The 15,029-nt window shown below is 54.9% G+C and overlaps 1 protein-coding gene across 5 annotated transcripts in view; it reads left to right on the top strand.

Annotated features, from left to right (window-relative positions):
- The window catches only part of RGS10 (regulator of G protein signaling 10), a 32,185-nt gene extending 17,423 nt beyond the window's left edge, over nucleotides 1-14,762 (top strand). The window contains exons 1-3 of one of the 5 annotated variants that reach the window (XM_053668618.1): nucleotides 129-386; nucleotides 3,780-3,923; nucleotides 13,833-14,308. In XM_053668618.1, the coding sequence (XP_053524593.1) occupies nucleotides 279-386; nucleotides 3,780-3,923; nucleotides 13,833-14,045 (465 nt within the window). In that variant the 5' untranslated portion in view covers nucleotides 129-278 and the 3' untranslated portion in view covers nucleotides 14,046-14,308. The other 4 variants (XM_037148836.2, XM_053668617.1, XM_053668616.1 and 1 more) reach the window with 4 other exon arrangements.
- Nucleotides 14,763-15,029: the final 267 nt, after the last annotated feature.

The raw sequence follows: 15,029 nt of genomic DNA, 5'->3' as shown, positions 1-15,029 counted from the left end.
CTAATGGCTTCTTTCTGTGACACCCACCTTCCAGTGGAATTGCCCGATGCCCATGTTCCTGCCATTTTTGAACATTTCTCGTTGTCCCCCACCCCCACCTTGCAGGTGCCTAGGGTTGCTCAGGCTCTCCAAGGCGTCATTCACTGTCCCTCCACCTGCTTTGCATTTCCTGAGCCAGTTCTCGGCAATATTCTCAAATCATTTCCTTGACATCTTCTTTGCCTCATTCTCTGTCTGAGGCTGACATTAATAAAGGCAGTGGCTTGCTCCCATGTCGTATGCGTCCTTCCCCATTGTCCACTTCTGGCAGAGTGACGGGCTGGAGAGGAGCAGCTGATGGAGATGGGCACAGGAAGCAGCGTGACCAGAGGCTGGTGACAGGCCAGGTGATGGGGTGAGGGAGGTGTCGGGGGATCTCAGTCCCCAGCTTCCTGGCGTAGAGACGGCAGGACCCACTGGCCAGGAGGGGCCCACTCCTTTCCTTGGTTTCTGCGGCTGTGGGGGGGGCGGTCTAGAAATCAGCTGCCCGAGTGGTCAGCAGCTTGCGGGGGAGGGTTGGACTGAAATCTCGAGAGAGCGTATGATTAGGAAAGCAGTCAGCCTATGGCATACCTCTGGGAAACCCCAAAAGTTATGGGGGGGACGGAGACAGGGGAGCTGACCAGGGAGACAGGGAGGTGCTGGAGATCCCTGAGAGTGCTGAGCAGGGCCAGGGCCTGGGGAGCCGTGCGGAGGAAGGGCTGAGCCGGCAGTGGGCAGAAGCCCCACGGAGCAGGCGAGGAGCAGGTGGGGGCAGGGAGAAAACAGGGGCTCAGTGCACACTCACATTTTGTGGTGTTTCAGTAAGAAGTCGGGTGGGGAGGTCATCAGCTATAGGAGGGTGTGAGTAAAGGGGGTGTTGTGTTATTTTCCCGGTGGGAAAAGTTGAAGCTTGCTTGCTGGGCGAGGGTGAAGAGACAGCGCCCTTCTGAGCTTCAGGGACCGGTGCTCTGGCTGCTCCTTGGAGCTGGTGCCTGGTTCTGAGGCTGCCAGGAGAGGGGACCTGCCACCCCGTCCCTGTGCCTGCGGGAGTGGAGCCTGGGCGCTGGCGCAGCTGGTGCCAGGCTGGGAGGGAGGCCCAGACTCGGGTGTCTGGGAAGAGCTCCTCTGGGTGTCATCCCAGGCCGTCCTCGAGCTGATGCCAGGGGTCCTCCCCTGGGCCCAGGCGGGGTCCTTTTCCAGCACCTTCTGGGGCTGGCAGGTTGGGCACATCTGCCCTCCGCAGGGAGCGTCCTCCGGGTCACAGCCCGAGGCACGGACCTGCTCCTGTCCTGGCAGGAGCCAGAGCAGGGTTAACAGAGCTCTGGAAAATCCACCAGAATAGCTGAAGACACCAGGTTCTTCTTTTCTGTTAAGTATTTTCGCCATGGGCACCAGGCCTCCCCATGACCAGCTTGTGGTCGCGGTCTCAGGGTTTCCCTTTCCAGTCACGCTTCCTATCCTGGCCCCGATAAGCTCTGCTGCTGCAGCCCGTTCAGTCGGACCTGGGGGCGCCTCACTGTTTCCAGAGGAGACCCGCAGCTGGGGGACGGCTCTCATCTGAGAGGCCTGGAGATTTACATACCCACAGGCCCCCAGAACCCGCCTCCTCTCCTCTGGGCCCCTCCTCCCTCCTGCCCTTACACCTCAAGCTACTGATTTATTACCCTTCTTTTCAGAGCTACCCAAGACAGCCTGGGTTCACCTGGAAACTCTGTGGTGTGTGTGTGTGTGTGTGTGTGTGTGTGTGGCAGAGAGAGAGAGAGAGATTGTTCCAGGGGGAGGGGAGGCCTGACGTGATTTCTGCCCCCAGAGCTTTGAGTGGGGTTTGTTCATCTGACTGGCTGATATTTTTATGAAGTCTGAGAGCAGGCAGGAATTTTCCAAAAATGGTCCCTCCTGGCAGAAAGGAGGTGGTGGGAGGGAGGCTTGTGGCTTCCTGGAGGGGGTGGGTCTTTGAGAGGCAAGGCCACAAAGTACTGTCCCACCTGGGTCTGGAGGACAGTCCCCAAATGGGTCCCTTGGAAGAGCCACATTGGCTGAAGATGCTCCTTGTGTTCTGGGGCCTGGTGTTGATGAACTGCTCACTGTGAGAGTGGATGAGCAGTGGGCACCTGGGCCCGGGTGTTGGCTTCCCCCGGGAGCCGTCTTTCTGGAGGACAGGAGGTGGTCGGGCCTCGGCCTCATGGGGCCTTTTCTCGGGGGGTCCTTGGAACCTAAATAAGTTAAAGGACTGCTTTTCTTCTCTTTTCAAGCACCAGGTGGTAAAGGCCTCTGGTATTTTCCATAAGGGCCAAAGGATTTCGTAGCCTGGGAAACCTAAGCCAAGCTCTGCAGCTTGGGGGAGGGGGGCAGGAGTGGAGGGGAGGGGAGGTGGGCTCTTGAGGGAGAACGGGCAGTTTTTCAGGCCTCCCAAGACCCCTCACCCAACCCACAAATCACAGCTCCAGGGATGTGTTTCAGAGGCATTTATGGCCTGGCTGGCCCCGTAGGGTGAGGTCATGCTTTAGGCTTTAATGTTTAAAGATACAGCCCCAGGTTTGCTGCTGGGAGGTGTGAGTACAGTCACTTTCCTTTCTCTGAGTGAAAATACGAGCCTCAGGGGACAACGCCAGGGAGGGCCGGGCAGGAGGCCGCTGGTTTTCAGAGCACTTACGGAGACTTACGAGAGCCAGAGCAAGTTCTGCACCAGCTGAGGGGCTGTTCAGAGTGTTGGAAGTGCGCACCTTTTCTACGATGCTGACAAGCCTTTCAAGGGCTGGGGCTCCTCGGGCCTGCCCTTGGGACTCAGGGCGGCCAGCGAGTGCCCTCTCCCTTGTTCATGCTCACATCCCATCACTAGGAAAAAAAAAAACCCTGCCCTGGGAGGCTGGCAGACCGCACAACCTGAAGTGGGCAGTGTATCTCGCAGGCAGGGACCTGGGCAGAAATGCCAGGCTTTGGGGCCACATAGTCCTGAGTGGAGTCTCCCTGCAGGGAAGTGGTGCCCACAGGGCAGTGGCACTTGGCTAGGTGCCCCCAGGGTTAAGGAAATGGGGCCCTGAGGTTGGGCACCTCGCGTGTGCTGGAGTATAGCAGGTGCCTGGTAACGGGCTGGAAGTGTGTGTGTTATTTCCCTTGATTTGTTTTTTATTGTGGAAAAATATACATAACAAATTTTACCACGTTAGCTATTTTTTAGGGCCGCCACTTTTATCATTTTAACCGTGTTGAAGCATGTGGTTCAGGGCTTTCTGTGCGTTCACCGTGTTACACGGCCACCACCACTGTCTAGTGCCAGGATTTCCCGTTGTTACCCCAAATGGAAACCCCTCACCCACGAAGCGGCTGCTCCCCTCCCCTGCCCCCAGCCCTGGGCGACCCCTTGTTTTCTGTCTCTGTGGTTGCGCTGGGTCGGGGTGTCTCAGCTGAATGGAGCTGTGCCACATGTGCCTCCAGAGTCTGGTTTCTCTCAGCATAGCGGTTTCCAGGGTCACCCATGTTCTGCCCGTCTCAGGACTGCGTGCCCTGTTATGGCTGAATGGTGTTCCACGAGTCCCTAGTTTGGAGGAGTCACAGCGTAGCCCTGAACGGTACAGATGTCGCCCACTGGGCATCAGGAGTCTTTCTGTCATTCTTTCCAAATAGATAGTGTAGCAGTTTTGTGATAGGGGGTTGGAGGGGCAGCCAGCCCCCCACCCAGGCCAGGCCAGAGCAGAGAGCTGGGCTCGGGCCGGGAAGGGCCGAGCTTGCAAATAACGGGCTCCGTGTGTCTCCCCCAGATGCAGGAGAAGGCCAAGGAGATTTACATGACCTTTCTGTCCAGCAAGGCCTCGTCCCAGGTCAACGTCGAGGGGCAGTCCCGGCTCAGTGAGAAGATCCTGGAAGAGCCGCACCCCCTGATGTTCCAGAAACTCCAGGACCAGGTAACCTGACTTCCTTGCCTGCACGGTGACTTGAGGCCGACCTGCGTCCCCAGCCTGGCACAGCGAGGAGGGGGCCGTGCTGGGAGAGGGAGAGGGGGCGGGATGCGGGCTCAGAAGGTAACCCACAGGGGGCTCCCTCGTGCCTGTTTACTCGTGGTCTGCACACTGTTCGAACCAGAGGGTTACCTGTCTTCTCGGTGCAGGTCAGGAGGGAGGCTGGGGCTGTTTGGGGAGCCCACACTGAGGAATCAACATCTGAAAACTTCTGATGGTGGGACCAGATGGAAAATTCTAGAAAGCAAGCACAAGGACTCACAGGAACCTAGGGCTGTTTCTGTGCAAATATGCACACATCCCAGCCTGCGTCTGGGGCCCAACATTGTAAGCTAGTTCATAACGAGGCCCCGGGACCCCATGAAATATTAACCTCTGGCAGCACACATTTCCAAAGCAGGGGAGTCAGGTTTAAAATAGACCTCTGAGGGGTAAACTCATTTTCTGGCAAGCTTTTTTTTTTTTTTTTTTTTTTTTACAAGAAATGCCCATGGTAACAAGCAAAGGGATGCTCCAGAGGTATTTTCCGAGACGTGAGTTTGTAGATGGGACTGTCCCTAGTGTGGTCTGTGCTACTCACTCCCCTGCAGACAGTGGGACACAGGTTTCAAACTGCTGCCGACCCCGGTCCGATGGAGGAAGTGAAGGGCAGTCTCCGTGCACGGGTGGAGACTGGCCTTCAGCTTAACTCCGCAGTCCTCCCTGTTGAGCAAGTCCAGCACCTCCCGGAGGGCTTGTTAAAGCTGACGCGTGGCCCCGCCACCCGAGGTAACAGTCAGGTTCGATGATGGGCCTGGGCAGGCTGAGACTTTGCCTTCCAAATGAGGTCCCAGGAGACGCGGACTCGGCTGTCCTGGGAGCGCACACCGTGAGAGGCGCCGGTCCACAGCAGAGGCGGGCCTCCCGTTGAGGGCCTGGAGCATGCGCAGAGCCCAGCGCACGCCCCAGCATCCCCGAGTCCTCGCCTTTGCTCAGCATCCGGCGGGAATCAAATATACAGGTAGAAAATACAAACGTGAGAAGTAGTTTGAAAATGTCTTCCTATCGACACAGTGGCCAGTGCAAATTCCCCCGAATTCTGAGTCACATTTGGGTGTTGAAGGAACTCAGCCTGGGAGACTGGCAGGCAGTGATTCTGAGTCCGTAGAAGGGACGTTATGGACCCGGACTGGTACGGGAGGTAGAATATATGGTCCAGAGGCAGTTTTGGTGGCCGTAGCCATGTGAGGACGTCTGCCCCTCCTGGACCTCTGTCTTCTGCAGGTTTCTGGCTGTGCTGGAAAGTGCAGGGGGCTGAGGAACTGTCCTGAAGCCCCTGGGCTCTAGGCACATTCCCAGTAATAACACACCTACTGTCCGGAGTGCCCTTCCGTGCCGGATGCCCGCTCGGCACAGATCTCATTGCACTACCAGTGAGCATTATGCTCATTCTGACGGTGAGCGAAGCAAGGTTCAGGGACACGAAGTGGTTTGATAGCATAAAGTCGCCCAGGTAATAAATAGGAAGGGCTGGAAGCTGACTCACTCTCGTCTGCCTGCTTTCAAAGGCCGCACTCTGTCACATCCGCAGGTGGCTTGTCACTGCCCCTCAGAGCCCCGTGAGCCCGGCTGGAGCAGAGGGGCCGGAGAGGCCATGTGAGTCCAGGCGTCCCCACTTCCCAGGCTGCAGACGCCAAGGTCATAATGAGGAGTTGGATAGACCGATACCACTCTCTGTGAGGTGGCAGGGTGGGGGTCAGGATCCCAGGGACCCCACCATCCTGCGGGGAGGGGACCCGGCTGCACCCTCCTGGAGTCATGTGTTGGGTGGCTTGTTGGCACAGAGAGGAGGAACGCAGGGGGCAGAGGAAGACTTCAAGTGACAAAAGAAAAATATTTTAAAAATAACGTTTATCTACCTCACTATAAAAGTCATACCTGCTCAACAAAAGAAACTTGGGAAACCAAAATAGGAAGCAGAAAAATATTAGAATTCTGTACCTTGACATGACCACTAAATAACATTTGATCTCTAGACATCTCTCCTTTTTCCTAGAAGCACACGTCCCAAATGCGGCACAGAGCAATTCAAACTATTCAGCGTAAAGAAAGTGCTTCCAACCCACTATCAGTTGTTAATAAATGCTACCTTTTGTTGCCTGCCTGCCAAGATACAGGCCAGGGCTTCCGAAAAAAAGAAAAAAAGAAAGTGCCTTTATACCCTGTTGTTGAAAGTCATTTATTTGAGGGATGAAGAGGCACTGACTATCTTTCTGAGGCACAGTTTGGGGAAACAAGGTTTTCAGGATCTCAGCTGACCCCCCAGCAAGTCCCCAGGAGGGGCCTCTGGGTTCTGTTTCACTTCAGAAAACTCTGCCTCCCAAGGTAACTGTCCACGTGGGTGCTCAGCGCGGGCTGTGGTTCTCTGCTCCCCAAAGGCCCCCGCGAGAGCCCGGGGCTTCTAAGTGAGGGAGTTGGAAGCTGAGGGGAGCCTGCTGGGAACCACAAGATTTCACATAACTTAAAAAAAAAAAAACCCCAAACACCCTTCTCAGCTTCTTTGGCTTGGTCAAGCCCCACTGGCTCTGTCTTGCAGCTGTCTGAGCAGGCGGCGTGGGGTTTTCGGGAGCCCCCCACCAGGAAGACTTCCAGTGGCCTCAGCCCCCTGTCCCAGCAGGGCAGGGTCCTCTTCCCTGCAGGCTGCTGGTGGGGCAGCGTGGACTTTGGGGCAGCTGGGACCTGGAAGGATGGCACCGTCCTCCCTGAGCATCAGAGGAGACCAGCTGATGTCCACGTCTCTCATGGAAACAGCTTCTCCGGCCTTCCTTTAGGTCCTGGTGATGCTCGGTTCACACACGGTGCGGGCGGGGGCTGGGGTTTCAGTCCACAGTCGGCTGGAAATGCTGGCTGGGCTGTGGAGAGATGGGTGGCAAGAAGTGGTAACCGACAGCTGGTGGGGGAGACAGAAATGATACCGGACCCAAACCACAGCACAGTGATTCGCAGCCACCGAGCATGGGGCCCCCAGCCCGCAGGCCACACGGGGGGTGTCCCTGTGCCAAGGGCTGGTGACAGGATTAGTGATCTCCATGACCCTAAGCATCAGGCAAAACTTAAATTGTGGTCGGCGTGTCTTGTGAGGAATGTGTGAGACATTTTAATAAGCATTTCACCGAAATGATATATTTTCAAAACTACTTTATTTTTAATGGAGTTACTGGGGTGGCATTGGTTAAGACAATTATGTAGGTTTCAGGGGTGTGGTTCTACATCATGTGCATGTGTCACTGTGTGTCCACCCCCCAAGTCAAGTCTCCTGTCACCGTGTACGTGACCCCTCCCCCCCTTCTCCCTCTGGAAACCTCCATACACAGCCTGTGGCTGTGAGTTTTTGTCAAAATGGTATTTCCAGAGCAGTTTACGATTCTGTTGTTTGGAAAATGGGTGTGAGTGGAGTGATGGTTCTGTGATAGAATGCGACTTGGCAAATGTTTAAAAATGGAACAGTTGGAAGGCTGCTCAGTGGCCCGTGTTGTGCCACATGAAAGATTTACAACAAAATTCCGCTGCCACAAGCCCCTCGGCCCCGGCGCATGCAGGTCTCCTGCTCCGATGCCTCTGGTTTGAATGGAACAGGAAGGAGGTGGGAGGGGCGGAGGGTCAAGGGCAGTTCACACGGCAACTTGAGGATCGGGAAAGAGAAGGCTGAAGGTTGGGGGGGGCAGGGCGTTGATTCTTTCCCCTTCAGTGTAGGGCCCTCAGTGCCTAACCTAAGGCGAATTTGAGCGCATCAGGATACTCTCGCCCAGGCTTTGGGGCGGGTGCGCAGTCTGCTCGGGGAGGCCGATTGGAGGTGGCCTTTTCCACCGAAAAGGAAGCTCTCGACCTCTGATTCTTAAAAAAAAAAAAAAATCGGCCCTGACCTGCTCTGTCAGCTGGGCCTAGGCCCCCAGAGCAAAGGTCTCCGGTTCGATTCCTGGGCAGGGTACAGGCCTGGGTTGTAGGTTCGGTCCCTGGTCGGGGTGTGCACGAGAGGCAACTGATCGATGTTTCTCTCTCACACTGAAGTTTCTCGCCCTCCCTCCCTTCTCCTCTCTCTAAAACAAATAAAATCTTTTTAAAAAAGGAAGAAAGACTTCAGAGAGATGTCTGCAGCCCCAGCCACATCCTTGACAGAGGAAGGAGCGTGCATCGGGCCCCTTTTCAGTGGCGTTGCGTCTGAGTTTCCCCGGAACCCACGAAGTGAGAATCGCTTCCTCTTTAGATCTCAGGAGGAAGGGCCGGACCAGCTGGCGAGGACCCAGAGCTGGGGGAGGGGCTGCCGTGGCTCTGGGGATCGTTTGGGGGTCCTCTCCAACCCCCCATTTCTCCAAGTCTGCCGTGGTGGCTAGGGCTGCGGATTCTGGAATCCTCCGTCTTGTGGGTGCCAGCTGACATTCGCTGCCAAAAATCCAGTCTGGGCCAGAAACCGGCGTTTTCCAACGTGCAAAGCCAGAAAGGGCAGGTCGTGGGCTTTCGTTTAAGTGGAGGGAAAGTTGGCTGCCCTCGTCTGCCACAGCTGTTCGCCGTATGAGGGGTGGGGCGGGAAGGATAGTGTTTGAGATACTTGGAGATTTTTTTTTGTGAAATGGTGTTTAGGGGAAGAAGAGAGGGGACGGGCATCGGAAGGGCCTTCAACTCTCCCTCTGATGACAAAGGACAAACGCAAAACACCTCTTCCCTGTGCAGAAAGAATGCACGTGGGCTTTGGATGTGAGTGTTATGAACTCCAGAAAAAGGTGGACCAAGTGCCACCACTGGGTGCGGAGCACTGGACCCATGGCCGTGAGGGGGTTTTGCCTCAGCAGGGGTCTCTGTCCCCATCCCTGTCCAGCCTCTTTCTGGATTTCTGATCCCACCCAGCCTGTCTGCCACCTCTGGCAAGCCTGTCTAGGGGGCAGGAGCACTGACCAGGGTGACCGAAGCTTCCAGCGGCCACTCTGGTGCTTTGGGACAAGGGCAGACCTGAGAGCTGTTCCGTGTTCTCACTGCTCACTGCCAGCTGCCCTCGGGCCTCCTCATCCCCACTTTGGAAGAGGGGGAGGTGGTCTTCAAGGTGAGGACATCCCGTGGGTGCCCTGACCCAGGGGCCTCTTTGCCGCCCAGCTGGCTCTGCCGTCATTCCACGGCTGGAGGGCTGGAGCGCAAGGAGCCTGCCCTCTCTGCACTTTCTGTCTGTCTGTCTGCGTATGAAAGCACATCTGTAGTCTAGGCGTTGGAAGAGAGAATCCAGAGGCCGGAGCTCTTGCCGCCTTCTTTCGGCAATTTTTACATAAAAACTAAACCCAGTTCTTGCAGCGAATATGACATCCCCATAATAAAACTTGCATGAAAGGATTTATTTTTCCCCTCCTTGTACCCAGTTGAAATAACATGGTGGAGCGTTTTGAAGAGAAGAAAGGATGTGTGTTTAGTTTAGGTCTTTCGATGTTCTTGTCTTCTGAGAAGTGTTGGAAGATTTATTAGGCTTGAAATGTGCTTAATCGAGACAGTGTTGAAATGTTCCCCGAGAGGCTTCTCGTTCTCTCCGTGGATGAGGTCTGTTCGGGAGGGAGACCTCGTCTGGAGCAGCAGATTCGGAGCATTCTCAGGTTGGAGCACCCACAGAGAGGCACATCCCAGTTGGGCCCAGCACCCTCTGGGGCCCCCGAGAAGGAGGGCGCCTGGACCGTGGAATGACCCCTTGCTACGGGTCTTTGGGCGCATCCCAAGGACTCCCACCTCCAGCTGCCTGCAGGATTGGAGCCCAAGGCAACAACGCTAGACAGTTTACAGTCCGGGCATGTAGCTCACAGATGTGGGGCTGCCAAAACCGGAACCTGCTGAGCCACAGCTGTCTTGACCAGAAAAAAAAAAAAAAAGAAAAGGTACAGAATGCAATTTAGCTGCCAACTTGAGTTTTCTGCCTCGGCGGCTGCCTCTGGAAAGGAGTGAGCGTTTCGAAGGCCCACTCAGGTGCCGCTGCCCGCCTGGGCCGCCACCCTAGACTTGGCTCGAGTTTTTCTCTTTCAGGCAGGCAGATGCATGAGGCACGTTGGTCAGGTGGCGGTCACAGTCGAGCCCCTGAGAGGCCAGCTCTCGCCATCAAAGAGTCCTGGTTTTGTAGAACCTTCTGGAACCCTGAGGGCTATCTCATTTTCTGTGCTTACTTAATTAAGAGTGAGGTGAAATCAAGAGTTTGGTTCAGTTTCCAAGGGCTGTCATTACCACCAATTTGTCACAAACTGAGTTGCTTAAAATGACAGAACTTCATCCCCTCGAAGTTCAGGAGGCCAGGAGCCCGAAGTGAAGGTGTCAGGGGACTGTGCTCCTTCCGAAGGCTCCGGGGAAACACCCTTTCTCGCCTCTGCCTAGTTTCTGGGGGTCGCTGGCGGTCCTTGGTGTTCCTTGGACCAAGAACCTGCGTCACCCGCGGTCCTCTGCCTCTGTCGTCACAAGGCCTTCTTACCTCTGTGAACTTCTGCGTCCCCTCCTCCTATCAGGGCACCACCCTAAGTCCATGATGATGTCATCTCGATGCCCCCCACCAACCCGTGTCCAAGTAAGGTCGTAGGTATTCTGAGGTTCCTGATGGAAATGAAATGGGGGCACTGTTCAATTCCCTCCACCGAGACCTTTGGAGGCAGTTACTCCCCATTCATACACACGAACACACTCCTTTTTTAAATTTTATTTTATTTTTCCCTCATGGTTTCATTCAGTATTGTTTTTGCATTAGTTTCAGGTATACAACACAGGGGTTAGCCGATCACAAGCTTTACAAAGCGCTCCCAGAACTCCTGAAGAGCATACTTGGGATCAAATTGTTTTATTTTTAGTGCCTTTAAAAATGTTCCTGCTTAGTCACTTTACATTCATGCACATTTTTCCGTGCTGAACTCTCTTCACAGGGTTCATTTTTATAGACTGTCCGTGGGTCTGCCACGTGAGTGACAGTGCAGCCTGCTGGTTAGGGCTGTGGCCTCCGGAGCGTGACCGCCCACGCTCGTCTCCCACTGGCCTCTCTTGCTCACCGTCACGGCCAGAGTGTGCCCCCACCCCGAGTCATGTGATGGAGCCCTAAGCCCAGGTGCCTCAGAATTCAACTGTGATTGGAAAGTCTCCAAAGAGGTATTTAAGGTTACATGAGGTCATTGGGGGTGGGCCCTAATCAGTACGACCGGTGTCCTTCCAAGAAGAGGAGATTCGGACGTGGACACACACAGAGGGGGGACTGTGGGAAGATACCGCTGGGGGAAAGGGCCGTCTGCAAACTAAGGAGAGAGGGCACACAAGAAACCCACCCTGCCGACACCTTGGTCTTGGACTTCTGGCCTCCAGAACTGTGAGGAATCAGGTTTCTGCGGTACCTGTTATGGCGCCGGAGCTGAGCGGTACACCAGCCCGTGGGGCAAAGCACTGAGCCTCTAAGGCCCTGTTTCTTCCTCTGTGTGACCAGGGCTCTCATGGGGTTTGGGGGGGACTCAGTGCCTGCTGGTGCATGGTTAGGGGGCACTCCCGGCATTCTGGTGCCACCCGGTTCATCTCGCCAGCCCTCTGTTGCTGCATGTTGCATGGTTTTTATTCACTCGTGCGGTGGGCATTTATTGCAGAGATGGCCACTGGCCCCGTGATCGAGAAGGCTGTGGTCCCCAGCTGGGTGCAGTCTTCAGCCACATCCTTAGAGAGATTTTTTGGGAGTGTTTTCTATCCTCTAACTGGGGTGTCCCAACCTTTTGGCACCTCTGGGCCACACTGGGAGAAGAAGAGTTGTCTTGGGCCACATATCAAATACACTGAGACATGTAATCACACCAAAAAAATCTCACGGTGTTTTAAGTAAATTCATGATTTTGTGTTGCGTCGCATCCACAGCCATCCTGGGCTGCATGCGGCCCATGGGCTGCAGGTTGGACACCCCCTATTGCCACCTTTGCTAAGCACCACCTGAGAGGGGTCATGAGCTGGGAGCACCCTGTTGCCCTGTGCTCCTGGACCAGTGCCCTGAAGGCCCTTTGCAGAGATACGGGGCAGCTTACGGGCCTGGACAATTGAGACCATTGGGGATGACATCTCTTTTCTTTATGAAAACTGTGGGAGCATCGTAGCTGTAGATGCGCCCCCAGTGACCCTGCAGTGCCGGGACTGGCACTGGGAGGTGGGCAATGCGTCCTGAAGACTGGTAGCTCCAGGTTGAAGGGCTCCGAGGGCATTTCACACCCATCCAGGGCAGGGTGTGGCCCTCATGCTCTTCTTGTTCAATCATTCCCAGCGCCCTCTCCTCCGGCACCAGGAGAGAGCCTGCAGTCTCTTGGGATCTGCTGGAGGCTGGAAGAGCCCCGGCAGCCCCTGAGCAGCTCCTGAGCCCGCCGCTCTACTGAAGCCGCCTCCGACTCTCCCTCCCCTGCCTCCTCCAGCCCTGGGTGCCTCCAGCCCCTGCCTTTTTTCGTCTCCTCTTTGAAGTGTGAGTCTCAGAGCCACTATAGGCAAACAGGATGTTCCACTCCCACGCGCAGACTTCAGAGAGACGCCTGGGTCGAACCGCATCCTGCTGGCAGTGGAGGGTCCCTGGGGTGGGAGGGGGCACGGGGCTGGCGCCCGGAGGGGCATCAGAGAGCTGGCTTCTCAGTCACTCTCTGAGCATCTGGTTCAGAGGTTCAGACTCGGAACTAGGTGGGCGTCTCACAGTGCCCTTGGGGGCCTGCGGTGCCCCGAGGGGCTGAACCTTGCAGGTGTCGAGGGTGACATTTGCTTGGCATGTCCGTGGGAGGTCATGACGTGATAATGTCATTCCTCATACCCTGGCTATGATTTTTGTATTTTCTGAAAGGTGGTTTTTTTTTTAATGAATAATTTCTCTAAACCTCTGCAATTCCGTCTAGGATTACAATATTGCTACACAATAGGTAACTGCAGGGGGTGGGGGAAGGTTGGGGGGGTGAGGTCTTGGATGGACTGGCTGGAAAGATTTGGGGAAGAGCAGGTGGTAGTTTAAGAGTTGAAAGAAAACCCGAAGTCCTAAATCTTTCCCTGGATTGTTGACTTTGGTGATGTGGAAATGATTGAGATGGATCCTCTGTGGTTGAAGCCACCTTGGGAAAAAGGAGACGTAAAGGCTGGAGGTTCCGCTCTCCCTACGCCTCTCCCCCGCCCCAGGCAGATGCTCTTGAGTCCTCAGACCCCATCAGACCTTTAGTTCACACCCTAGTTTGTGTGCCTGTAGGGAAAGGGCAGACTTCAAAGATGCCAGGGTTTTCCCACCCGCCTGATAACTCCACCTGGCAGGGAGCGCCCTTCTAGACGCTTCTGGAACTTTCCACTTGAACTCACGGCCACACAATAAGTGAAGGCACCAGGGTGCAATGTGTGGACTTTTGGTTTGCAGACCGTCCTGAAAGTTCAGTCACAAGATCTGAGAGAGAGAGAGAGAGAGAGAGAGAGAGAGAGAAAAGAGAGAGATGAAGAGATTTCTCAAAAGAGATTGTACTCAACAGTGGAAAACGCTTTCCTTTCTGCTTCTCTTCTCCTTCCCCCTTTTAAGGGCAAGGGAGGGGGGTGGGGGTGGCGAGAGGGGATACTGGGAATAGGGACGTAGCTAAGAAGAATGGGGACGACTCTTTTAGGACCTGCAGTGTGGCACGTGGCCGTCCTCTGACCCCGGGGACTTAGGCCTGGGCCCCGTCAGGGGTTGTCTTGCCCCTGACAGGCGCGCCCTGGAATCACTTCCTTCCCGGACACCGGCTCCCGGGCTCTGTGGGGGCTGTTCCTTCCATCAGGGCCTATTCCCAAAGCCTCTCCTTGCTTAGACGGGCTTTACTCCCTTGCCCTGCATCGAGTAAATCCCATTTTGTTTCTCAGCACGATAACAGGTTGGTTTGTGCTCTCAGACGCCAGGCTTCTGGGGGTCTGACAAAGCTGGCATCCTCCGATATGACAGTGGCCTGCCCACCACCACGGTCTCTACGGGAACAGTTTCTGTCCGGCTCTCAGGTTCCTGGAGAAACCCAGCCCCTGGTCATCTCTCCAAACACAGTGGAGATGCGCCAAGGACCTCTTGATACAAGCCTGTGAATCAGTACCGTGTGAATCCGTACTTCCCATGGAAAATAAAGAGAGATTTGTTCATGCGCCTCCCCAGACTGTTCTATTCCACACAGATTATTTCATGATGACCAGAAACAGCCAGGAAATCCGCCTGGTCTAGCACATGACTGACTTTAGCTGTCTCTGAGTGTCTTGCTTGTATTTGCATTCTTTGGCACGTGAGAGGTGTTGAGTAAATATTTGATAGAGTGACTCACTGGCCTGGCTAGCTTCATCCTTCAGCCTTCTCTTTCCTCTTCCCCTTAGATCTTCAACCTCATGAAGTACGACAGCTACAGCCGCTTCCTGAAGTCTGACCTGTTTTTAAAGCACAAGCGCACCGAGGAGGAGGAAGAAGATCCTCCTGACGCCCAAACTGCCGCTAAAAGAGCGTCCAGGATTTATAACACCTGAGCCCCCAAAGAACTGTCAGGACTGGCAGCTGTCAGGACGCGAAGGGACTCACTCTCAGGATCGTGCGGGTTTTCTAGTTGCTTTGTTACCTGCAAGGACCAAAATGTGCAAAGCCCACCCGTGGGATTATGTGTATTTCGTTAACTGCTTGACCAGTCCATTTTGCATGATGGCTTATCTTACATAAAAAAAAACCAACAAACCTAAATAGCTTTGAAGTTTAAGTTCACAGACATACATGTACAAGGCGAAACGAGTCCTTACACACTGGACACTGAGCATTTTATAGCTTGATTAAACTTCTTGTAGGGCCATCGGGTGAAACTTTGAAACTTACAGCCACCTCTTCCCTTTCAAGTCTGTGCTGTGCCTCTGGGGGGAGGGGCGGGGCCTGCGTGCCCCTAGATTCACTTGGTGAATCAGCTCACCACGGAGTGGATCTCACCAACTCCGGCCACTTCTCACGGGCAAGTTCAGTGCTGGGAAGAGAACACTTACCCCTGACAGCCTCTGCTTTGAGGGGCTGAGTGTGAGCATCACAGGCTTCTTATTTCTTTT

The sequence above is a fragment of the Artibeus jamaicensis genome, unplaced genomic scaffold (genome assembly GCF_021234435.1).
Source record: "Artibeus jamaicensis isolate MK-2021 breed Jamaican fruit bat unplaced genomic scaffold, CSHL_Jam_final contig_490, whole genome shotgun sequence".
NCBI classification, from domain to species: Eukaryota; Metazoa; Chordata; class Mammalia; order Chiroptera; family Phyllostomidae; genus Artibeus; species Artibeus jamaicensis.
The sequence above is the reverse complement of the archived record's forward strand: the minus strand, read 5'-3'. Positions and strand labels throughout refer to the sequence as shown.